The sequence below is a fragment of the Chiloscyllium punctatum genome, chromosome 39 (genome assembly GCF_047496795.1).
Source record: "Chiloscyllium punctatum isolate Juve2018m chromosome 39, sChiPun1.3, whole genome shotgun sequence".
In the NCBI taxonomy this organism is placed as follows: domain Eukaryota; kingdom Metazoa; phylum Chordata; class Chondrichthyes; order Orectolobiformes; family Hemiscylliidae; genus Chiloscyllium; species Chiloscyllium punctatum.
In genome coordinates this window covers 61,745,169-61,772,347 of record NC_092777.1, presented here as the reverse complement: position 1 = coordinate 61,772,347, position 27,179 = coordinate 61,745,169, and the positions used below count along the sequence as shown (strand labels likewise).

General features: G+C 41.2%; 1 protein-coding gene across 1 annotated transcript in view; it reads right to left on the bottom strand.

Moving 5' to 3' along the window:
* ern1 (endoplasmic reticulum to nucleus signaling 1) overlaps positions 1-26,762 on the bottom strand; it is an 85,434-nt gene extending 58,672 nt beyond the window's left edge. The window contains exon 1 of the mRNA XM_072558898.1: positions 26,626-26,762. Coding sequence (XP_072414999.1) covers positions 26,626-26,691 — 66 coding nt within the window. The 5' untranslated portion in view covers positions 26,692-26,762. The remainder of the gene's footprint in view (positions 1-26,625) is intronic.
* Between the last annotated feature and the right edge of the window lie 417 nt (positions 26,763-27,179).

The following is a 27,179-nucleotide window of genomic DNA, read 5'->3' as shown; positions in this document are numbered from 1 at the left end:
AGGTCCTAGATCAGTGCATAAAGAAGACTATAAACAAGGAAAGCCAGCAAAGACATGTGGCTTGGTCACTCTCCTATGAACTATATATTTCAAAGAAGAGAGAAGGAATGTGGTAAAAGACCCAAGTTCTGACAAAAAGAAACCACGAGAACAATAACAGCAACCTTTACACAGAATTCAGATACCAAACTGCTGACCATGATTACTCAGCTTTTCCTGTTTGGGTTTCCATTGAACACATGCCGCATTATAACACTGATTGCTGTTGATATGCCGACTTCTACCAAATGACTGAAGGCAGTTCTTTGCTGCATGTAAAATACAAACAATATTTATGTAAATTAGAAAAGAGATTTTAAATAATAAAGGATTAAACAGTTTGTGTGCACCCACAGTCCAACTAGAAGAACAGAAATAAACCGAAATCCATTCCATCAGTTGTTGCACTACAGCATGCCACACAATAAACAGTAACAGGCTGCAAATAGAAACACAAGTCAGTTGTAGCTCAGTTCGCACATATTAAACAGTGGCTCCAGTGCTTTGACAAATATTACCAGTTCAATATTTTCACTCCTTCCAATTGATATTATTAGCACAGAATCACCAATAGCGATTCCTGCTAATTCTCAAATTCTACCCCAAGAATGGCTGGATTATTAGAATCTCAAAATTTTACCCCGCTAAACGAATACTTATCAAGAAAGTAATGTTAAAATACAACAACAAAGCAAATGATTTCAAAAATGGAACAATTCTTTTCAATTTCTGAAGATGCTATACTGAGGATATTAGAGTTAGCAACATATAGATTCAGGAGTTTTCTGAGAGCAGCTGTGTACAAAATTGTGAGCAGTTTGTGAGCCCCATATCTAAGGGAGGATGTGCTGACATTGGAGGGAGTCCAGAGAGCTTCACAAGAATGACTCCAGGCATAAAGAGCTGGTCACATAAGGAGCAGTTGAGGACTCTGGGTCTACACTCAATGGAGTTTCTAAGGTTAAGGGAGGTTCTTATTGAAATTTACAGAACACAGAGGATTGTGAAGGTTTGTAGCTCAGGTTGAGGTTTAGGCCGTAGGTTTGCTCGCTGAGCTGTAGGTTTAATATCCAGACGTTTCGTTACCTGGCTAGGTAACATCATCAGTGGCAACCTCCAAGTGAAGCGAAGCTGTTGTCTCCTGCTTTCTATTTATATCTTTCCCCTGGATGGGGTTCCTGGAATTTGTGGTGATGTCATCTCCTGTTCATTTTCTGAGGGGTTGATAGATGGCATACAGTGTGCAGTATTCCTCAAGAACAAACCACGACAAGCAGACCAAACACAGCCAGAAACCCTAACCACCTTACCATACATCAAAGAAGTTTCAGAATTGACAGCCAGATTACTAAGACCCCTCGGAATCCTAGTAGCACACAAACCCACCAACACTCTCAGACAAAAACTAACAAACTTAAAAGATCCAGTACATCCCATGGACAAAACCAACATCATCTACAAAATTCCATGCAAGGACTGCCACAAACACTACATAGGACAAACAGGAAGAAAGTTAGCCACCAGGATACATGAACACCAGCTAGCCACGAAAAGACACGACCCTCTCTCCCTTGTAGCCCTATACACAGATGAAAAAAGCCACCATTTCGACTGGGACAACACATCTATCCTGGGACAGGCTAAGCAAAGACATGCCAGAGAATTCCTAGAGGCCTGGCACTCCAACCACAATGCCATAAACAAACACATAGACCTAGATGCCATCTATCAGCCCCTCAGAAAACAAACAGGAAATGACATCGCCACAAACCCCAGGAACCCCATCCAGGAGAAAGATATAAATAGAAAGCAGGAGACAACAGCTTCGCTTCACTTGGAGGTCGCCACTGATGATGTTACCTAGCCAGGTAATGAAACATCTGGATAGCAAATCTACAGCTCAGCGAGCAAACCTACACCCTAAAGAACACAGAGGTTTGGATAGAGTGGATCTGGAGAGATGTTCCCACTAGTATCAGAGACTAGGACCTGAGGGCACAGCCTTAGAGTGAAGGAACTACCCTTTAAAATGGAGATGAGGAAGAATTTCTTCAGCCAGAGCAAGAATCTGTGGAACTCATTGCTGCAGAAGGCTGTGGAGGCCAAGTCACTGAGTTTGTTGAAGACAGAGACAGATGGATTCTTGATTAGGAAAGGGATCAAGGGCGAGAGGGAGAAGGGAAGAGAATGGGATTGAGAAGAAATCTATCAGCCATGATTGAATGGTAGAGCAGACTCGAAGGGCTGAACGGCCTAATTCTGCTCCTATAGCTTATGGTCTATGGAAACACTAACTACACAAGTACTAAATTCAGAGCTCATGGTTAACTGAACTACACATCACTACTTACTTCCATAAGTGTTTATGATGTTTGTAGTACATTATATCAACTTAAGCATAATTCAGTTAAAGATTAACTATGGTTTATTTAGATCCTACAAGTCTCTGTTCATAACGCAACATATTTATTTGAAGATTAGGAGTCCAAACAGTTGAATCGGTCCCAGTAAAAATATTCCTGCACCATTGGTGCTGATACACAATCCATATTCAGAACTGCTAGAAGATTTTACTTGACCCACAATATTTTGTAGGGCCTCTTCCAATTCTGCAAGTACTTCTGCATTGTCAGCATATTGGAAGTTATAATTTTACCTTCAGTTTTTACCACTGGAAGTACATTTAATTGTGAATATTTGTTGTGCATAAAGATTGAATAGGATTGAAAAAAAATGGCAGCTAGAAGATAAACAACGTAAGAAACTAAACTGAAAACTGAAGTTGACAGTATCATGCCATACAAGTAGATAAGTCTGTCCATTTAAAATGAAAGATAACAGGAGCTGCCAGAGGAAGTGGTAGAGGTGGGTACAACAACAACATTGAAAAGAGATTTGGACAGTTACATGGATAGGTAAGGTTCAGAGGGATATTAGAGTCGAGTGTGTGGTGCTGGAAAAGCACAGATCAGGTAGCATCTGAAGAGCAGGAGAATTGACATTTCAGGCAGAAGCCCTTCATCAGTAAAGAGGCTTGTGAGCCAAGAGATGGAGAGATAAATGGGAGGTTGGTGGGGCTGGGGAGGGGGGTGGGGCTGGGGAGGGGTAGCTAAGAATGCAATAGGTAGATGAAGGTGCAGGGGTAATGGTGATAGGGCAGGGAGGAGGGTGGAGTGGATAGATGGGGAGGAAGATGGACAAATAGGACAGGTCAGGGTTTTACATGGATTCATGCAGTTTTAGAGCAAAATAAAATGTAATTCTACAAAAACACCTCATACGCTTACGTGTGCGCGCATTTGGGGGTGACAGATTGAGTGTGCATGTGTGTGTGGGTGTGAGTGCACATGTTAGAGTGTGTGTGTGTGAGTGTGATGAGGTATCTGTGAGAAGGTGAGTGTGTCGGTGAGACTGCGGGGGGTGTATGTGTGTGCATATGAGAGAGCGCTTGTGTATGAGGGAGGGTCTGAGTTGGGGGAGTGTGTAGTGGGGTCACCTATAGTGTGACATGAACCCAAGGTCCCAGTTGAAGCCATTCCCATGGGTATCAGCTTCTGCTCACCCAGGAGGATAGAAAGCCAGAAGTAATTGGCTTAATGATAGGAGACCAGAGGGTGGTGATAGAAGGCTGTTTGTCTGACTGGAGGCCTGGGTCCAGTGGTGTATCACAGGGATCAGTACTGGGTCACTTATTGTTTGTGATGTATGTAAGCAAACACGGATAAGAAGATAAGCGTGCGGATGACACAAAGACTGGCTGGGTGGTTGGCAGTGAGGAAAAATGTCTTATCCTACAGGAGGATTTAAATGGATTGGTCAAATGAGCAGATCAGTGGCAGAACAAATTTTAATCCTGCAAAGTGTAAGGTCATGTGCTTTGGAAGAAGTAACAAGACAAAGAAATACTCAATAAATGGCAGGACATGAAGAAAGCTCAAAGGAACAGAGGGATCTTTGGCAGCTTTTCCACAGATCTCGGAAAGTGGTAGGGCAGGTTAATAGGGTGGTTCAGACAGCATGTGGGACACTTGCTTTTATAAGTCACAGCATAGATTATAAACTCCCTGCTCTAATGTTGGAGTCATATCGGTCTTTGGTCATAGCTGGAGTACTGTATGCAATTCAGGCCTTTGTACTATTGAAAGGATCACAGAATCCCAATAGTGCAAGGAACAGAGGGATATGGACCAAGGGTAGGCAGAAGAATTACTTTAATTTGCTGTTATGTTCAGCACAACATCATGGGTCAAAGGGCCCATTCTATGCTGGACAGTTCTATGTTTTATGTGTGGAAAGAGGCCATTCAGCCCATCGAGTCTACAGCAACCCTTTAAACAGCAGCCCACACAAACCCAGACCTGTACCCCAGCTCCATTATCCACATTTCCCATGGCCAATCCACTTAACCTGCACATCTTTGGACTGTGGGAGGAAGCTGGTGCACACTGCAGAAACGCAGGCAAACATGGGGAGAATGTGCAAACAGCACACAGATAGTCACCCAAAGTTGGAATTAAACCTGGGGTCCCTTGTGCGGTGGGGCAGCAGTGCTAAATACTGAGCCACCATGCTGCCCAGGATGTGACTGCACTGGAGGAGGCAGAGGAAATTCACCAGGTCGCTGCCTGAGGTGGATCACTTTAGCTGTGAAAAGAGGCTGTTATTTTCTTTGAAGTAGAGAAGGTTGAAGTGCGATGTAATAGAGGTGTATATGATACTGAGAGTCATGGACAGGATGAACAGAAAGCAGCTGTTCCCCTTAGTCAAAAGGTCAACTAACAAGGGGGTATAAATTTTAAGATGAAAGGCAGGAGGTTTACAGGGGATTTAAGGAAAAGCTTTTTTTCACCCAAAAGGTGGTGGGGGTTTGGGATGCACTGAGAGGGTAGTTGAGGTGGGTATCTCACAGTTTTTAAAGTACTTGGATTAGCACATCAACAGTCATTACATCATGGGTACTGGTTTAGTGCTGGAAGGTTGCTGTAGTGTAACTTTGGTAGTAAAGACTTGATGGGCCAAAGGGCCTCTTCTGTACTGTATGGTTTCATGATTAACAGTGAAGATGAAGGATGTGAACAAATATGTTACCTTCTGTCCACTTTCCCATGGAGAATGTGGAGGCTTTTCAAATGTGAATGTTCAGAAACATGCTAAACATTCCACAGAGAATAAAGAACCGAGCCTTCGGTCCAACCCGTCAGTGCCAACCAGAAATCCTAACCTAATCTAGCCCCATTGGCCAGCACTTGCCCCATATCCCTACATCTCTATAACTCTACACCTAGGAGCGGGAGGAGGCCATTCTGCACCTCATGCCTACTCCTCCATTTTATATGATCATAGCTGATTTCATCTTGACCTCAAACCACTGTCCTGTCTGCTCTCCATAACCTTTCAACCCTTTAATAATTAAAAATGTCTCCTCCTTAAAATTATTCAGTGACCCAGCATCCTGAATTCCATAGACTGAGGACAAGTGCTTGAAATTGCAAGTGTAAAACAACTAAACCCAGAAAACCTCAATATTTTGGCCATTGGACCAGAGGCGAAAAGCTACAGAGATTGCACCTTGAGGGCAAAGTGGAGGACAATCGGTTGGGGGGGGTGGTCAATATAGACTTAGTTGGATGTCAATTGTGACAGGGGTGCTGACAAATTTCCAAGAATGCATGAGGATTGCATAAGTTAGACAACTGTGATAGCAGGTCTCCTGACAGGAGCAGCAGAAACATCAAGTTCCCCAAGACATTCTATCTTTTCCTTAACGTGACTGCTGTAGCATCTTATTGTTGAGAAAATTGAACACTATTGCAAAAATCTAAACAATGATTAGAATCAGCTAACCACCTGAGCAGATAAAAACAATCACTCAAACATAAACTTCTTGCATACAAGTGATCTGACTGCTTGAAGACTCTGGCACCCATAAGCCTAACCAGAAATGGCCATATCCCATGAATTAATAAAAAGATAGCAACCAATCTAGAAGCAACAAACTCCGCAAATGACTTGATAACTAGATTATCTGTGAGATTTGGATTGTTTTGTCCTGGATGGTGTTGAATGCTGAGAGATTTACACACATTAAGGCAAGTGAGTTGTATTAAAGAGAATACCTAAACTCTGATCTTTTCATGGAGTTGCAGTATTTATTCGGTTGGTCTAATTAATTTTCTACTTAATGGTAAGTCCCAGAATGTCAGACCAAGCCTGAATGTTGTTCAGATCTCACTGCACACAGGTACAGACTGTCACATTACCTGAGGAGTTGCAAATAACATTTGTGACCTTAACATGAAGGAAAGGTAATTGATAAAGCAGTTGAAAATGGTCAACCCCTCAAGAACAGGTGGGGACTTATCTCCAACAATCTCTGTGCTTGATATGACTTGGAACAGTAGAAAGTTATCTCCAATTCCCGGTATTTATCGGATATTAGCAGCTTTTCCATAGAAATATCAGGACAGGGTTGGAAACCTGGTGGCATAATGCTTTTCCAGCATCTGCTCCATGGTAAAGCTGTCCACATGCCAGTGCTGCTTCCACACTGTATCTTGGTTATGTCTATGGTAGGTCCAGTCACAGCTTGGTACCTATATCACTGCTAGCTCCATGTGGATGTGTTCTATTCTATTGTCATTCCCTTTTTGTTGCTGCTACTTGTCTTACACCCACAGTCCAGCACAACTGAATCTTTACACAAGAGATGCACATACACAGTCCAGATATGGCATTACTTTAGCAGAAGAATCCTGGTCACATAATCACCTATCTACAGTACACTGTACACAATCAGTAACAAACTACTAACTTTGAAAAACATTTAATTGTTTCTCAACTTTAGTTACAGGGTGATCCTTTGGAAATGTTTGAAGGCGGCACGGTGGCACAGTGGTTAGCACTGCTGCCTCACAGCGCCAGAGACCCGGGTTCAATTCCCACCTCAGGCGACTGTCTGTGTGGAGTTTGCACATTCTCCCCGTGTCTGCGTGGGTTTCCTCCGGGTGCTCCGGTTTCCTCCCACACTCCAAAGATGTGCAGGTCAGGCGAATTGGCCAATCTAAATTGCCCGTAGTGTTAGGTAAGGGGTAAATGTAGGGGTATGGGTGGGTTGCGCTTCGGCGGGGCGGTGTGGACTTGTTGGGCCGAAGGGCCTGTTTCCACTCTGTAAGTAATCTAATCTAATCTAATCTAATCTGTATAACAGAGTGGTCATCCATATTGAAGAGTAATTACGATAGCAGCAAAGTCAATAATGATTTTGTCTTTACGTGTGCTAATTAGAACATTGTAGCAATCAAACAGGTTTCCAGCTGAAAATGCAATTTATGCAAACATTAATCAAGAAAGCAACATTTACACAATGTTTGTTCTTTATTAGAACGTTGGTTATTCAAATTGGGTGCATGAAAAGACAGAAAATGTTAATCGTCCAGCTAAGATAGCAAAATAACAGCTTACGCATGGCACTACATCTGCCCTATTTTTTTCAACCAGCCTATTCAGAGAGGTTGATTGGAACTTGAGCCTGGGTCTCCTGGTCCAGGGATAGAGACAATACCACTACACACTTCAAACACTCAATGCAGGGTACATTTGTTAAGAACAAGTTCAAAATCAGATGATTTACCAACATAAACAAGAGACAGCCCCTAACTAATTTGACACAAGACCGTGAACTAAATTTCCTACAATGTCCAACTTAGGCCTCCCTCTTTCGTACACACTGCCTATTGTGTGAACACTTCTTTGAAAATCTAACGTCTATATGCTGTAATGGAACTGTCATGTAGTTAAAGTCATTTCTATTCTCAGAGACAGAATCATATTGCATAGAAATAGGTCCTTTGCCCCACCACGTCTATGCAAAGCAAACACCAATCTATACTAATCCATTTATCTGTACTTTCACCATAGCCTACTTTACCTTAGCATTTTAAGTGCTCATCCAGATGTTTCTTAAATGTTGCGAAGAGTACCTGCCTGCACTACCTTCTCAGGAATCACATTCCATATTTCTACCACCCTCTTGATGAAAACATCGTTCTTTAGATTTCCTTTAAATCACTTACTCCTCATCTTAAACCTGTGTCCTCTGATCTTAGACCTGTCTGCCGTGGGGAGTAGCTTCTCATGATTTACTCTGTCTATGCCTCTCGTAATTCTGTATGCCTCAGTCAGATTTCCATCCCACAGCCTCCTCTGTTCCAGGGAATACAAACCCAGCCTACCCAGTCCTTCCTCATTACTGAGACTTTTCATTTCAGGTAACGTCCATCACATCTTTCTATTAGTGTGAAGACCAGAACTGCCCACAATATTCCATCTGAAGCCAAACAAGTGTTTTATAGAATTGTACGACGACTTCCCGGCTTCTATATTCAACACCCTTGCTAACGAAGGCAAGCATCCTGTATGTCTTTTCACCACCCTATCTACCTCCACATGTACGTTTGCTCGCTGAGCTGGAAGGTTCATTTCCAGACGTTTCATCACCCTAATAGGTAACATCTTCAGTGGGTCTCTGGGCGAAGCGCAGTTGATAATTCCTGCTTTCTATTTATATGTTTGGGTTTCTTTGGGTTGGTGATGTCATTTCCTGTTTTTTTTCTCAAGGGGTGGGAGATGAGGTCTAACTCGATGTGTTTGTTGATAGAGTTCCGGTTGGAATGCCATGCTTCTAGGAATTCTTGTGCGTGTCTCTGTTTGGCTTGTCCTAGGATGGATGTGTTGTCCCAGTCGAAGTGGTGTCCTTCCTCATCTTTATGTAAGGATACTAGTGAGAGGGTCATGTCGTTTTGTGGCTAGTTGGTGTTCATGTCTCCTTGTGGCTAGTTTTCTGCCTGTTTGTCCAATGTAGTGTTTGCTACAGTTCTTGCAAGGTATTTTGTAAATGACATTAGTTTTGCTTGTTGTCTGTATAGGGTCTTTCAAGGTCATTAGCTGCTCTTTGTGTGTGCTGGTGGGTTTGTGGGCTACCATGATGCTCAGACCCCTAACCTCTAGACCAACTGACCTACTTTTCTATTTGGGAACACTCACACAGAACAGAAACAGACCCTTTGATTCAACCACTCCATGTCGAAAAAAATCCCAAACTAAACTAGTCCCACCTGCCTCCTCCTGACCCATATCCCTCCAAATCTTTCCTATTGATATGTTTATCCAAATGTCTTTTAAACACAGTAATTGTACCACTACTACTTCACTCTCTTCAGCCAGAGAGTGGTTGGGCCTGTGGAATTCATTGCCGCAGAGTGCAGTGGAGGCCGGGACGCTAAATGTCTTCAAGGCAGAGATTGATAGATTCTTGTTGTCTCGGGGAATTAAGGGCTACGGGGAGAATGCGGGTAAGTGGAGTTGAAGTGCCCGGCAGCCATGATTGAATGGCGGAGTGGACTCGATGGGCCGAATGGCCTTACTTCCACTCCTATGTCTTATGGTCTTCATTAGGAAGTTTATTCCACACATGAACCACTCTGTGTAAAAAATATTGCCCTCGTGACTTTTTAAAATCTCTTTCCTCTCATCTTCAAAAATGTACCCGCTGGTGTTGAAATTCCCCAACTCAGGGAAAAAGACACTACCATCAATTCTATCTTTAACTCTCATTATTTTATAAACTTTTATCAGGTCACCTCTCAACCTCCTATGCTCTAGTGAAAAAAGTCCCAGTTTTTCTTTATAACTTAAACCTTCTATGTTCTCGTTTGACCTGCCTCAATGTGTGAGCCACCTGATAGGTGAAAAACTGCTTCACAGAGGAACTTCTCAGTGGGATGTTTTAGCTGCTCTCTGGTCCCCAACAGCAAGGTGTAGACACATTCTGTGGTGGGGTCAACGTAGACATCACCCCCTGATGTCATCACCACCACCACCACCAAGGTCACCTTTGCCCATTAACATACAAACAATCCACTATTAGATTACAAGGAAATCATAGAACAGTCAGCTGTTCTATCACACGATGGTTGTGTTCTTGTGCAACCCTGTGTAACAGAAAAATCATGCTTTAGAAACAGTGCTTAAAATGTTGGCGCCAGAATCGCATTACAGCCAACACACATTTTTAAAGTTTGCGCTGTAGAAACAGAGGCCCTAATTCGTCAATCACATTACAGCGAATTTGCATTAACAATATGAGTGTTATAACAGAATGACCTGTATTAGACACATTGCATTATGCTAGCACCCTGGTCACCTCACTGTGTAGCAGCTGATTACACAGCTTTTGGACCATCAGCCCGAGTTATTTCAAATGGTAAAGTTTATTTGATCTCCATTTACTATTGTAAAGGATGGTTCTGTAAAAGAACTGTAAAGGCACACAATAGCTCTCCCCTACCATTTTTACAGTATTAAAATAATTTGTTCAATTGAATTACAGCCTTCCAAGTCAAAGCCAGTTTTATAATCTGAGTGTTACATTGTCCAAGTCACCTTCTTTCAAATAGACAAACAGAAGATGAAAGATAACATTGAACAAAGGGCCAGTCACTAATAACTAACACCAAAGCTTTATTAAGCAATTTGTTCCAAAGTCAGATCATATCAGTGGCATTTTTCAGGTAACAGAAGTTTTTGGCTCCACACCAATCAGCACTGAATAAGTTGTTGGTTAATGCTTTTCAGACGTTTTGATGCAGCTAGAAGCATGGTAAAACAAGACTGTGAAAGATGTATCTTTATCTGAAAATGAAAGTTCGATATGGTACATCATTTCCTCAGGGTATTCCAAGTACAAAAAAACTTGTTCAAAAGGACAATGGCTGAAATGTCCATAAAATACCTTTGGTTAGAATGCATCTCAATCTCAGACTTAAAAACAACAATTTGGCTATCAACCACCACTTGTAGAAGCAATTTCCAAACTCTTACCATCGTTTGCGCAGGGCAGTGCTTAAATGCTCATTATTGATAATCTTCTCTAGTTGCTCAATAATGTTCCTAACCTGGTCAAAATTTGTCTCCAAATTGAAACTGTTCATACTGCAAATACAGCAGCTCATTTATGGATAACGACCCAGAGAGAATAATTAACTAAATTATACTGAATTGGGGTAATGTTAGATAAAGGAAAAACCTTAGCCAGAACTGGAATAATAAATTATATTTTTAAATGAATGATGAATGCTTTATTTATTGTCACTTGCCTTTCACAGTGAATAATCCAGTAAGATCCAGTGAAAAATTTCAACAGTCGCCACAAACTATTCAAAATGGTGCTGGATTAAGAACAAAAAGGATAAAAGATATAACTCAGAGTCCCCAGTCCTAAATTAGCTCACCAATGACACCCATGCTGCCCCTCCTCCACCACTTCACCGCCTGCACTAGATACACCACCATAGGAGTCGCCACTCCTTAGGCACCATCTCTTCACTGTTACTTCACCAATATTGATAAAAGCAAATTACTGTGGATGCTGGAATCTGAAACCAAAAGAAAAAATGCTGGAAAATCTCAACAGGTCTAGCAGCATCTGTAAGGAGAGAAAAGAGCTGACATTTCAACTCTAACTGACCTTTTGTCAAAGCTCGTGGATTTCAACTCAAATTCCACCTCCAAATGCAGCCTCCAGGATTACAGGTACTTGCAAAAAAAAAAGCTTTGACAAAGGGTCAGTTAGACTCTAAACGTCAGCTCTGTTCTCTCCTTACAGATGCAAGACCTGCTGAGATCTTCCAGCATTGGTCACCAATACCGATGTTGGGTTCCATGCTGAACCCACACTCCCCCACAACCATGGGTCCCCGGCTCCACTGATGCCTCAATGGCTTCAATGTGATTTTTCTACACTCATCTAAACAAGTATAACAGGACTTTAGCTTAACATCTTACCCAGCATCGGTAAAATTTACAAAATCTAAAATAACCATTTACACTTGTAATGCTATTGCTTGCAAACAATGTCACCTTCCAGAATAATCAGCAAAAACTTCTTTCAACCATAAAATTTGCCTTGTATTACCTGAAAATTATTGGTGTTAAATAAGCAGGCAGAACACTGACAGCTCCAAATCTTTAAATGTGTGTTTTTTTAATGTTCATTTTAAGTTGGAGTGGGATGCAGATCAATAAAGTAGCTAAGATTGCTCCCTTTTAAGTTCCTCAATACCCATTTTACAAACTAGCCGAAATCATTCAAAAGGCAAAACATTTTACAAAGTAGGAGAGGAACTGAAGAAAACTTGCATGTTAGCCTACACCCCACTCATATATTCCTGACAGCACACTAGTGAGCAATAAACAAAAAAATGCCAGCACACATTCCGGAAAGATCTATGGTCAAAAAGATGGGAAATAACTGACTAAAGACAGGAAGCTTACTTGCAGATTTTGCCTGATGCATCAAATTGGTTAACACCTCATCACAAAGCAGAGGTGCTTACACTAATTATGAATATCCGAAAGCTCAATTAAACTGCATTGCAAGTTGGAAAATAAGACAATGAAGGATGTGACAGATCTATTCAGATATTTCCTAACTTTTTAAAAAATTGTTTTGACTCCAGTGACTTTTCTCTAAAGATGCTACCAAACCTGCTGGGTTTCTACTCCTTTCCTGTTTCTGACTTCCACCCATACTGACTTTCCTAGCCTAGGATTTAGGTTTGCTCGCTGAGCTGGAAGGTTTATTTCCAGACGTTTCGTCACCCTACTAAGTATCATCTACAATGGGCCTTCAGGTGAAGCACTGCTGATAATGTCTGCTTTCTATTTATATGTTTGGGTTTCTTTGGGTTGGTGATGTATCTCCTATGGCGTTGTCATTTCCTGTTCTTTTTCCCCAGGGGGTGGTAGATGGGGTCTAACTCAATGTGTTTGTTGATAGAGTTTCAGTTGGAATGCCATGCTTCTAGGAATTCTCGTGCGTATCTGTTTGGCTTGTGATGGATGTGTTGTCCCAGTCAAAGTGGTGTCCTTCCTTATCTGTATGTCAGGATACTTGTGAGAGAGGCTCATATTGTTTTGTGGCTTGTTGGTGTTCATGTATCCTGGTGGCTAGTTTTCTGCCTGTTTTTCCCAATGCAGTATATGTTACAGTTCTTACATGGTATTTTGTAAATGACATTATTTTTGCTTGTTGTCTGTATAGGGTCTTTCAAGTTGATTAGCTGCTATTTTAGTATGTTGGTGGGTTTGTGGCTACCATGATGCTAAGGTGTTTGAATAGTCTGGCAGTCATTTCTGAGATGTCTTTGATGTAGGGGAGAGTGGTTAGGGTTTCTGGATGTGTTTTGTCTGTTTGTTTGGGTTTGTTGTTGAGAAATCGGTGGACTGTGTTCATTGGGTACCCATTCTTTTTGAATACATAGTGTAGGTGATTTTTCTCTGCTCTGCGTAGTGCCACGTGCTAATGAGCCGAGGAATAGAGAGCAAGTGCAGCTGAACACGTAGCTGCAGAGCTGGTGTAAGAGGGAGTGCTTCGTTGGGATAACTTCTGGGGAAGGTGAGACCTGTACAAGGTGGATGGGTTGCATCTGAACTGGAGGAGCAGCAACATCCTGGGCGGGACATTTACTTGAGCTCTCTGGGAGGCTTTAAACTGAATGGACAGGGCAATGAGAACGTGAGCTACAGATCAGATGACGGAGTTGTTACTGAACAGACAGATACAGTGTGCAGAGAATGGGAGCTGCAAGGTTCATTTCCAGACATTTCATCACCCTACTAGGTAACATCTTCAATGGGCCTTCAGGTGAAGCACTGCTGATAATTCCTGCTTTCATCCACAAACAAAGCTGCATCAGAACATTATTTCAACGAGCCAACACACACTGCAGCTCAGTGAGCAAACCTACATCCAGAACTTCAACCTGAGCTAGAAATCTTCTCAAAACTTGCTAATAATTCTAAATATTGATCCATACTCTGAGTTCATCATCCTTACTCCTGACACTTCTTGCATTAAAATAGACATACATTAACCCATCACACTGACTGCACCTTTTCCCTATCAAGTGCCTATCTCTCCTCCCATTCTGTATCCGTCTGTTCAGTACCAACTCTGTCATATGATCTGTCGCTCAGGTTCTCATCGCCCTGCCCATCTAGTTTGAAGCCTCTCAGAGAGCTCAAGTAAACATCCCACCCAGGATATTCGTGCCCCTCTAGTTCAGATGCAACCAATCCACCTTGTACAGGTCCCACCTTCCCCAGAAGTCGTCCCCATGAAGACCTCCCTCCTACACCAGCTCTGCAGCTACATGTTCAGCTGCATTTGCTCTCTATTCCTCGGCTCATTAGCACGTGGCACCGGTAGCAATTCTACTTTGTTCATCCTGCCTTCTAGCTTTCAACCTACCTCCCTATATTCTCTTCTCAGGTCTTCCTCCCTTTCCCTATCTATGTCATTGGTCCCGACGTGTACCACAACTTCTGGCTGCAACCATGTGGATATTTTACATATTCTGATCAATGTTATAACTACAAAGGAGTACAAAATACTAATTTGTACTTGTGATCTTTTTAAGCACAGCAATATTTAATATTCGATTAAAAAGCTAGTACAAACTATTCTTAAAAGAGGGGTTTCAAATTCCCATTATTTCAAGGAAACTGTGGAGAAAAAAACAGAATAGGAGGCTTGATGCAACAAGCAGCTGAAAGGACAAGGTCAGCAGACAGCTTGGATTTCAGTACGCTATCAATCCCGAGAAAGAGAACTTCAGTTGCTTGACGTATTACTTCCAGAATGTGGAGTTAATAGGTTTTCCATAGCATTGTTTAAAGTATATAGTACCTCTAAGCATTAATATTTTCAAATCAACCTGTGGAAAGATGTTATTACACACATCTGGGGCAGTTGAGACTTGAACCTGGGTCTCCTGGCTTAGAGGTAGGGATACTATGGCATTCTCTATGCTGCATTTCATCTCCCTGATCAACACCAATGATAATTACTGCCTTGGCGCCTGGAAACCTCCGGTCAAAACCTTTATAGAACATAGAAAAATACAGCGCAGTACAGGCCCTTTGGCCCTCGATGTTGCGCCGATCCAAGCCCACCGGACCTACACTAGCCCACTATCCTCCATATACCTATCCAATGCCCGTTTAAATGCCCATAAAGAGGGAGAGTCCACCACTGCTACTGGCAGGGCATTCCATGAACTCACGACTCGCTTATACAGCTTATCCAGATCTTCAACCATCTCCTTTTGAGATAATCTTAGCTTAATCTTCTAATTCTTGGACAGCACTCTCCAAACCCAAGACCACTACCATCTAAAAGGACAAGGGAGCAGATACATGGGAACATCAGTACCTTCAAGTTCCCCTCCAAGCCACTCACCATCCTGACTTGGAAATATATCACCAGTCCTTCAGTGTCGTTGGGGCAAACTCATGAATTCCCTCGCTATGGCATTGTGGGTCTACCTAAAGCACATGGACTGCAGCAGTTCAAGACGGCAGCTCACCACCACCTTTTCAAAGAAACTAGGCACGGGCAATAAATACCGTCCAGTCAGCAATGCTCTCATCCCATGAGGGAATTTTTAAAAACGTCATTGTCAAACATCTTTATGGTTCTCTAATTTATCGCTTTCTCTCTCTTTCTCCATGTGAAGTTAGAGATTTCACAAAGTTAGTGCAGTACACAAGCTGCAGTAGAGTGAACATGAAGGTTACCTTCATCAGACATTCTTTATAAATATTGACCTGCCTTGACTAGGTTTTCAAATGTACCGTCGCCAATCTCCTAGGTCAAGTTCTCCATGCTTGAACAGACTGTTAGCCTAGTTCAATCATGAACTAATCCTTTGATCTTGCAATGCACAAATTGGCTGCTGCATTTTCTATAATACAACAGTGAGTATACTTTGAAAAGTGCCTGCTGCATTCTTGTCTTTGCAGTTCAGATTTCCAGCATCCACAGTACCTTGAATTGGAGTTTAAACAATTTGCTTTAATGTACTTACAAATGCTTTAGGGTTTGACATATGCTATATATGTTGCTTTTTAAAAAAAACTTTAACTGGAACAAATGGCCAATGACCCATTCTCTGAACCTAGACATACTTGCAAATTCAACGTAGGTGGGACACACTCCTGGCTTAAAGTAGGGATACTATGGCATTCCCTCTCCCTGATCAACACCAATGATAATTACTGCCTTGGTGCCCAGAAACCTCTGGTCAAAACCCTTATATAGCTTATCCAGATCTTCAACCACCTCATCTGAAATAATCACAGCTTACCACTCTAATTCTTAGACAGCACTCTCCAAAACCCTCTTTTAAACAAAAGCTCACAAAGATAACCATACTAAAGTATTGGGATAATTATGTCATCTAACTAGCTTCTGAATTTACAAACATTTAATTAGACACCAAGTTTAAAGGATTCAATCTATCTCCTCCTAATATTGAAGCAAGAAGTGTTTGTTAAATTAAACCTGCACTACTAAAAGCGCAATATGATTTTCCAATTCCAACTCATTGTAGGACTAAACCATTTTACACAAGGACCTTCAGGAAAAATGAATAGTTCCAGCCATGAACAATACAAATACAAGAAAGGAAACATGAACGAATTCTTGTTTCAGTGTGACAGTGTGTAGGACCTCTGATATATTGGACTGAAAAAAAAACAAACTTGTAAATATGAAGTACCTTTCACATCCTCAGGAAGTCTCAAAATGTTCACAGCCAATAAGTACCACATTTCTGAGGTGCAGCAACCATTGTTCCGTAGGCAATAGCAGAAATCACAGAACTAAGCACAGAAACCTCTCACAACACCAAAGATAAATGGCCAGACAGTTTTTTTGCCCCCACAGTCTTCATACTGCAAATTCCCAAGCACAGTCATCTGAGGAGGCTGGGCTTCAGGGTAAGCAAGAAAAGCAAAAGGAGAAAGGCACAACTCATCCTAGGTACCTCAGGCATGCCTGCAAGTAGCATACAGGCCAGTGTCATTGAAGGCCAGAATGCTAGTTGCCCATTCATTTGTCAATCACAGATAGAGAAGGATCGTAAAAGGAAAAGAAAATATGATTTGGAGCTGGTGTTGGACTAGGGTGGACAAAGTTAAAAATCACACAACACCAGGTTATAGTCCAACAGGTTTAATTGGAAGCACTAGCTTTCGGAGTGCTGCTCTTTCATCAGGTGGTTATGACAAATAAAGTTGGAAGTTACCTCATAATTCCTTTTCTCCCCTGAAAATAGCTTGGTCTTTTCAAATGAATGTATGTTAGTCTATCCTACAATGCTCTTTTTGAATTTATCCATTAACAGAGGAACTCTATTCTAAACAGTGTGTGTTTCTGGACATGGATTCTGTATGCAGCAAAAATGGTGCATTAGCAATAGGTTTCAAAATCCTCCAACAGGCTTTCATCTTTATCCCACCAACACACTAATGTATGTGGAAATACATGCAGAAGTTGCAACTCAGAAACAGACTATTCAGCCCAACCACTCTATTAGCAGAGTTTTATCATGTATTTTATGCTCAAGTCTCTAACATGGAACTTGAACACACAACCTTCTGATTATTGACAAAAGTACCACTAACTGAAATCATGGTTAACAACTTCATTCATCCTCTTCCAAGATTTCTTCAATTCCTTATCCTGCAGCCAACTATCTCACCTAATACCTGACCTTAATTCAGATATTTCAGAAAAAGCAAAACCTACAAACAAAGCACAATCATTTATTGCACCAGATGAAATTCTGGAAGTCGCAATCTTATGTTCACCTGACCTAGATCAGCAAGTTTGGATGCTTTTGTTCAATTCCAAGGAAGAGGCAAAAACAAAAAAAAACTCACCAATTCAGGGATTGCACTAACTAGATTCCCGAACAAAAAGATATAGTGCAGTGTATTCAGTAGCACTGACCTTTCACTGGTTTGTTTGGAAGCATGACAGCACATTAAAAAGCATGATCCATTTGGGCAGATTGAGGTATGATTCCTAATCAACAATGTTATGACACACCTCTGGAGCAGATGGGACTTCACATCGCTATCACCTGCTACATATAATCATTGAGATCTATCTGAAACCAGAGTGAAACTAGAATTGAACCGATACCTTCTACTTAAAGGCTACATTGTGAAAGAGGTTAAATGCACAGACATATTTAAATACAAACTACATCCCTTGGGATTATTTCAAATGACTGAATTATAATCTCACTACCATTTCATAGATTACAGAACAGCAAAAGACTGACAACTGTCCACAATACTGGAGAACTGTTGCAAATCAGAGACAGCCGAGTGAAGTTCCATCCGACTGGCTCAAGAGGACAGCAAGGATCCTGTGGCACCAGTCACAGATTAACAAGTACTTCAGGTGTCCTGGCCAAACATTTACATTCAAACAAATGCTGATGAAACCAACAGTAATCCAATTGTGGAAACAGAATTCCACAATTTTCCAGTTGTGGAATCTTGCACTGCAACCTACCTATTTACTAACATTAATTAACTCCACACGAAACACCAAGACATTTGAGAAGTTTAATGATGCATTAAGTATATATAAATATCTCTAATTTTCTTGTCACAACAGTCTTAGCATTAGTTCTGAAAACCTAACAATTAAGTCATTTTCTTGGTCCTATTCCAAATTAAATTCAGATTATTAGTTTGAATAATAATAAATTACTAAATAATAAAGAAATTACTCAGTGTGACTTCAGGCTATCACAATACAGAACTGCCAATAAGCGATAATGCATTAAAAGGGACTAACTAGGCAAACTTATTACCAGGTGGAGTACCAAACCATAGAGATTACAGTTGTGATCTGTAAAAATTAATTGTACTGGCTAAGATAGCTGTACATTTGAAAGTCAATTTTTACAAAGTTGGCAAGCAAAGACCAACTGAGTGTAAGTTGAGATGTAATTATGATTTCCTGCATATATCTGACAGTTGATACTGTCAGAAAAGTCATTATTTGACTTGAAACAATGTCAGTGACCTGAAACATGACATTTGAGAGAAACACAAACAGAATATAAAATGGAGAGAGGTGGGTGTGAGAGAGAGAAATTAAAAGGGAACATATCCACACTAAAGAAAATACAAACAGATTACTCCCAAATTGCAATTTTCAGAGGGATGCCATCGTCCCCATTTTTCCTAGAAACCTTGCCAATGAAAACACAATTTAAAATCTGCTGCACAAGTGAGTGTGCACAAAACTCAAAGGCTGACACAAATGTACAAGTTGGCCAAGAAATCTCACATATACACCAAGTACTTAAGGCCAATTAGATTTTTTTCACTGCCTTCTGGTAATGAATTGACTGCACCAAATGTAACAAAATAACACTGAGGGAACACTACGTTAAGGTCATGTATTAAGTTGGCTCAAGAATTCTCTCCGATGGGAGGAGTCAAATGCTCACCACTGGGCAATGTAATGCTTGGTTAGGTGTTTGCTTCTGAAATCAATTTTATCTCTTACATATAATCAGAGTATCATGTTCCTTTCTGTCTCCAGCAGGACTGTATGTGCTCAATAAGCTGTACCACAGGACCTCCTTTATGGCCAATAGGTGACTTTTATTGCTGATAATAGTTTATTCTTAAAACTGATTAAAAATATGTTGACATGTAGGTCTGACGTAAAGAACCAATTTAAAGGAAAAGCCAGTTTGAGTCTGAGGCTAAAAGAATTTAAACTTAAAAAACCCTTAAATGAAGCTGTTTAGCTAACTTGGAGTGTCTGAGGCTAGATACTAAGATACAATTCAACCACAAATGAACTCTCAAGATGACCAGACGGCTATGCCTCAGTACAGACCATGATGACTACATAATTAGCACAGGATCCTGAAAGTCACTTCAAGGACTAATGGATCCTTAACTTTACAAGGCAGCAAACACACCAGTGACACAATGAACAAATTAAAAATTAAGCAATAACGGCACCATAAGTATCTAAGTGACAGAGATCACTGACAATTCAGGAAGCAATGACACAGATGCAAGAATATCAGCTCTAACCCTCGATGCCAATCAAGACAAATGTTCACTTTGTGACTATGCAGTTATAAGATGCAAGAAAACAGACAAGCACTTCCAAAAGAGGGAGAAAAACTGACATCACTTACCAAAGGCTATTCTCATTACAAACAGTTAAACTGCAGAGCACACAAACAGAATACCAATTAAATAAAGGGAAACTATAAAATACTGTGGCACAGAGGGTTCGGGGTGTCCTCCTACATAAATCCTAAAGTTAGCATGCAGGTACACTAAGTAATAAGGAAGGCAAATGCCTTCCTTAACTCATACTAAAACCATAAAGATCATTGGTGAGACATCTCCAAGAGTACACCATACAGTTTTCTGCTCCTTATTCAAGGAGAGATATATTTGCAATGTCCAACAGGAGAATAAAAGAAAGTTCAATAGGTTGATTCTCAAGGTGAAAAAATTGTTTTTGGAGGAGTGGTTGAATAGATTAAACCTATACTCATTGAAGTGCAAAAGAATGAGAGATTATCTTCCTGAAATGTACAAGATTCTGATGAGACATAAAAGGATAAATTCTAAGAGGATTTCAAACTAGAAGGGGACAGCTTCAAAATGAAACGTTCACTGAATTAAGACTAAGATGAGAAGGAACTTTTCTCTTATAGGGTAGAAAATCTTTGGAATTGTCTTCTACAGACAGCGGTGTGATAGGGTCATTGAAGGTTGAACGAGATAGATGTTTGATCTGCAAGAGTCAAGGGTTCCAGTGATTGGGAGAGTGGTGACAGGAGATGGTGGCAATTAGCAGGAAATTGCTGTAAAGTAAGCCATTCAGCCCATCAATCCCATTCCACCATTTTAGACCTTGGCTGATCATCTCCTTAATGTCATTTTCCCCTGCATTCTCTCAATATTGCCAGTGTCACTAGTCTCCAGAAACTTATCAATTTTTATCAGGAATTTGCTCTCTGAAAGGAGATTTCTAAAGATTCATCACCCTGTAAACAAAGAAATTCCTATTCATCTCAGTCTTAAATGGCTTGCCCCTTATCTTGAGATTATAGCCCTGGGAAACATCTTATCTGTAGTCCATAACACCCGGTCAGAATCTTCTAAGTTTCAATCAGTCAATCTCTCAATTATTGAATCTCCAGAGAACATAGGCCCTGGTTTCTCAATCTCTCCTCAAGGGAATCCCACCGACTCAGGGATTAACTGGTGAAATGCCGTTTCAGTCCTTGCTTAAGTAAGGAGGCCAAAACGACAGACAGTACTGCAGGATGGATTATCATTAAAGTTCTACACAGCTGCAGCAAGACACTGTATTCACATCCCCTTGAAATTAATGCCAATACTGCATATATCTACTTGTGCCTGGCACCAACATTCCAGCTTTCAGTTTTACTTATCGACAAGGACACCACAGCCTTTTATGAACATTAGTAACCACTTTATTTACATTATATTCCATTCGCCATGTTCTAGCCCATTCACTTAGCCTGTCCAAATCCTCTTGAAGCCATCTTGCACCCTCATAGCTTACATCCTCACCCAGTTTTGTCATAAGCAAATTTGGAAATATTACAATTAGTCCCCACATCTAAAAATTTAAAATGATTGTGAACGGTTGTGAACTTAGCATTGATCCTTACAGCACCATACTGATAATAGCCTGCCACTCAGAATAATCCATTTATTTCTACTCTTTGCTTTCTGTCTATTAACCAATTCTCAATCCATACCAGTATATTCCCCGAAGCTCATGTTATCTAATGTTATTCATTAATCTCCTGTGTGGGACCTTATCAAGAGCCTTGTGAAAATCCAAATGTGCTTCTTTGTCTATACTGCAAGGAACATCCTCAGCAATCTCCACCTTTGTCAAATTATATTTTTTCATCAACCCATGTTTTCTCTGTCCAATTCTGCCATTTGTTTATAAATATTCAGTTACATCTATTTTCACAGATTCTGACATTTTCCCCACCGAGGATGTTAATCAATAGATTTGTAGTTCTCCCTTCTCCTTCTCCCTCCTATCTTAAACAGCGGGATTACATTTACCATCTTCAAATGAGCTGGAAACTTGCCATAAACTATCGAATTATGCAAAGTAACCACCAATGTATCCACTATCTCTACTGCTACTTCTTTCAACACTCTGGGTTGAAGCTGATCTTGTCAAGGACATTTTTCACCCCTCAATCCAGCTCATCTTTCAAGTACTGCCGCTAACGCCTCAGCTAAATACATGGATATATGGATAGTAAATGTACAGACCTGTATATATGAATGATTACTCGATCTCTGTATGCAAAGAAATGGAATGTTTACGTATGTATGGCATGACCAGATCATCAAAATATTTTACGAATCAAGTATATTTTTGAAATTTAAAAAAAATCTTTCAAGTACTACCTCTTTTCAACTCTTCAGTATACAAATCCCTTGTCACCTAGTGTTTCAGAGAGATTTACTGTATGCTCTGTGAAGACAGATGCAAAGTAAATACTTATTTTCTGAACGTTGATTTTCCTGCTCCTCAGATCCTGCCTGACCTGCTGTGCTTTTCCAGTACTACTCTAATCTAAACACTTATTTTCTCTGTCATTTTCCTGTTCTCCACATAAATTGTGCAGTTCCCACCAGTGATGGGCTCACTTTATCCTTGCTGATCATTTTGTTTTCACACATTGTTAGAAGCGTTTTCAGTCCCCCTTTATATGTCCCACTGGCTTGCATTCATATTCTCTTTTCCCTTTCATCATCAGTTTTTTGGCTCTGCTTTACTGGGCCCGAACTTGCTTCCGATCCTCAAGTTTACCATTATTTGACATTTTTATCAGCCATTTCCTTTGATCTAATGCAATATTTAACTTTTATTAAAGATGACTGATTCACCCTTCCCTTGGGTGTTTGCGCCTTAGAGGAATGTATATCTGTTCTTGGCCTTGTAGTGTTTCTTTAAATACTAGCCATTGCCTAACTACTGTCAAATTGTTAAGTGTGATTTCCCAATTAACCCTCACCAACTTCTCTATCATACCATCAGTTCCCTTTGCTCAGATTTTAGGCCTCGGCTTCAGACTGAACTAAGTCACATTCAAATTTTATGCTAAATTCTCTCATTTCACGGTTACCATTTTCCAAAAGATTAACTACAGGAAGGTAATTAATTCGCTTTTTCTAATTACACAACACCAAATCCAAAAACAGCCTAAGGCCTAGTTGCTTTCTCAACATACTGTTCCATAAAACCATCTCGTACATACTACAGGAATTCATCCTCCACTGCATGAATGTTGACTTTGTTAACCCAGTCAGAGCTTTGTAAATTTAAGTCAATTATTACTGTATTATCAATGTTACATGCAGTTTGGTATTCTATAAACAACACTAATTTTTGCTTTCCTTTGCTGTCTTAACTCTACCCAAACTGATCTAAGATTCTCTCTTACTAACAGACTGTTGTCATCCCTTATTAGGGATGCTACCCCACCTCCTTTTCCATTTTTTAATACCTCATCTGAATGGAGATAGCTCTTAGATATCCAGTTCCAAATCTCAATCACTCTTTAATTGCTGTAATGGAAAATAAATAATATCCATTTACCGTAGTTTGAACATTGAAATCTTCAATCCTTTTGCAACTGCTATATACATTGAGATAAGAGTGCCCTTAATCAGCTTTATTGACATTATTTTCCATGTTGATCAGATTTATCTTTCCTCTATTTTTTTGATTACCTATCTATGTCTTTTTGCTAGCTTTGCTTCCCTCAAATCCAAGCTCTTCTTAGGTAGGAAAATGTGAACATATCTAGCTTAAACCTTCCCCTACAGCACTAGCACATTCAGTGGACAGTTTATTTTCCATTCCAGAAGAAAGCGAGGACTGCAGGTCAGAGTTGAGAGTGTGGTGCTGGAAAAGCACAGCAGGTCAGGCAGCAACCAAGGAGCAGGAGAATTGACGGTTCAGGCATAAGCTCTTCAACAGGGATCCTGATTTGGGGCAAGAGCCCTTCCTGATGAAGGGCTTATGCCTGAAATGTTAATTCTCCTGCTCCTCGGATGCTGCCTGACCTGCTGTGCTTTTTCAGCACCACACTCTCAACTGTTTTCCATCCTAGGGTCATTCAGAATATCCCTACCACTGTTTTAGTGGAAAACAATTCAATACATCAGCAATATGTGACTTGTATATTAATCATAGCGGGTTGGCAAGACCATTAAGATGTAGAAGAAGTAAGCCATTCACCCCATCAAGTTTTCTCCACCGTTCAATGACATCATAGCTAATCTGATAAATAGAGTTGAACATTTCCTGCCATTTTTCCGTAACACTTGATTCTCTTAGCAATTATAAATCTGATAATCTCAGCACTGAAAATACTTAATGACAGAGGCTCTACAATCCTCTGAGGTGAAGCGTTCCATATTCACTACCCTCAGAAGAAATTCCTCCGCTTCGCTTTACTCTAAAAGAATCCTCCACTCCTAGGATTTTCCAGCCTCTCCAAAACTAACCTGTCAAGTACCCTAAAAATTGTACTGGACTTGAAACATTAACACGTTAACAAATGCTCTTGAGTTTCTCCAGCACTACTTTTATTTCAATTTCCAGTATTCACAGTACTTTTGATTTTGAGTTGGCCAAAAATCTTGTATGTTACAATAGAGAGTAACCATCATTTTTAACTCCAATGAGTACAAGCCCAACCTACTTAACCTCTCTTCATAAAATAATCCCTCCATAGCTGGAATCAACCTAGTGAACCTCGCTTAACCGGTCTATGACCAGCTGCAAACTCTGTTGTCACAGTAACTACAGCATGGAAGCAGACCCCTCAGTCCAAATCGTCCATGCCGACCAGATATCCTAAATTAACATAGTCCCATTTGCGAGCATTTGGCCCATATCCCTCTAAACCTTTCCAATTCATATACCTATCCAGATGCTTTTCAAATGCTGCAATTTTACCAGCTTCCACCATGTCCTCTCGCAGCTCATTCCATACATGTACCACCCTCTGCGTTAAAAGATTGCTCCTTAGATCCCTTTTAAATCTTCCCCTCTCACCTTCAACCTATGACTTCTAGTTTTGAACTGCCCTAAACTAGGGAAAAACCTTGTCTATTTACCCTATCCATGCTCTTCATGATTTTATAACATCACCCCTCAGCCTCCGACGGTCCAGGGAAAAAATAAGGCCCAGTCTATGCATCCTCCCCCTATAGTTCAAACCCTCCAACTCTGGCAACATACTTGTAAATCTTTGCAGAGCCCTTTCAAGTTTCACAACATCACAATATCTAATGTGGAACATTTGAGATGAATACATACTAAAACATTCCTCTAAAGCAGAGAGACCAGAAATGCACACATGATTCCAGATGTGGCCTAACCAATGAATGCAACATGACTTCCCAACTTTATGCTCTGATCAAGAAAGGCATCAACACCTTCTTCACTACAGTATTTGTCCTCATCACTGGCCTCCCGTTTATTTCTGTGTCATCCACAAACTACACAGGCCCAAATGAATACATTCGCAAGCATGTATTGATGAATGGGGTGGGAGAGATGATCTGCAGCTGCTTTAGTTGGGGGATGCACCAAAACAAAACACCAAGGATTGTTCAGCAACACTTCCCTCCAGTGTAACTAACAACACATCGCAAAGCACATGAGCAACAATGTTATAATTTGGAGATGCTGGTTGGACTGGGGGTGTACAAAGTTAAAAATCACACAGCACCAGGTTATAGTCCAACAGGTTTAATTGGAAGCATTAGCTTTTGGAGCGCTGCTCCTTCATCAGGTGGTTGTGGAGAACACAATTATAAGACGCGAACAAACAATCAAGGTATTTTTCAATGTATCATTTCAGATACATCACACTGTAAACTTTTGCTATGAATTCTGTGCATTACAATCTGATACTCCACAACCACCTGATGAAGGAGCAGCATTCCAAAAGCTAGTGCTTCCGAGTAAACCTGTCGGACTATAACCTGAAAAACGTGTGGTTGGAAAAGCTCAGCAGGTCAGGCAGCATCCAAGGAGCAGGAGAATCGACGTTTCGAGCATAAGCCCTAACCTGGTGTTGTGTGGCTTTTAACAATGTTATAGGTACACTTTCACCTTACAAATCTCTCTCTCTCTCACACACACACAGTTCCATCCGAATGGGACCACCATTCTAGAGCTCCAGACACACCACCATCAAGACAGCCAGAGAAACTGTGCAATAATATAACAAGGTTCTAAATAAACCAAATCGAATCCTTAACTGAGTGAATAATGAGGGAGGGATGAGCTTCAGTAGGTTACAGAGATCTCCATTCTGATGTTTAAAGATTTCTGCACAAGTACAGATGCAGTTAAATAAAAACAAACAGGCAGCCCGATCAGGTGCACAATGTTTCATTCTGAAGTGTTTCCTGATGAAGACATGATTCACTCTTCCATTCCGGCCGAGTGCACGTGAGTTTCCCCGGCCCAGGGCAGCTTTTCACCGGGGGACAGCGCAACAGAGGCTGGTGCCCGGGGCCTGGAGCATGGAGCCCGGGCCTGTGCCCCCCACCATCGGGCCTTGGCTGTTACCCCCCCCCCCAGCCACGGCTCACACTCACCGTCCCCAACAACAGTGACAAGCCGATCACCAACAAGGAGAGCCCAGGAGGCCGCGATCCGACCATGACCGACACTGGTACGGCTCGGCGATCTCCCCCAGTCCGGCCCTCGGCCTCCTCCAGCACCGCCTGCTCCCTCCCTCCCAGTCTCCCGGCCTGCACAGGGGCGGGGCCACCGCGCCGTCAATCACCCCGCAGGAGGCGGGGCCAACAGTTCACCATTTACCCCTGGGAGGGGGGATCTCTGTAATGTCAATTACCCCCTGGGAGGGGGATCTCTGTAATGTCAATTACGCCCTGGGAGGGGAAATATCTATATTGTCAATTACCCCCTGGGAGGGGGGGGTCACTGTAATGTCAATTACCCCCTGGGAGGGGAAATATCTATATTGTCAATTACCCCCTGGGAGGGGGGGGTCACTGTAATGTCAATTACCCCCTGGGAAGGGGGATCGTTTTAATGTCAATTACCACCTGGGAGGGGGTCACTGTAATGTCAATTACCCCTGGGAGGGGGTATCTATAATGTTAATTACCCCCTGGGGGGGGAATCT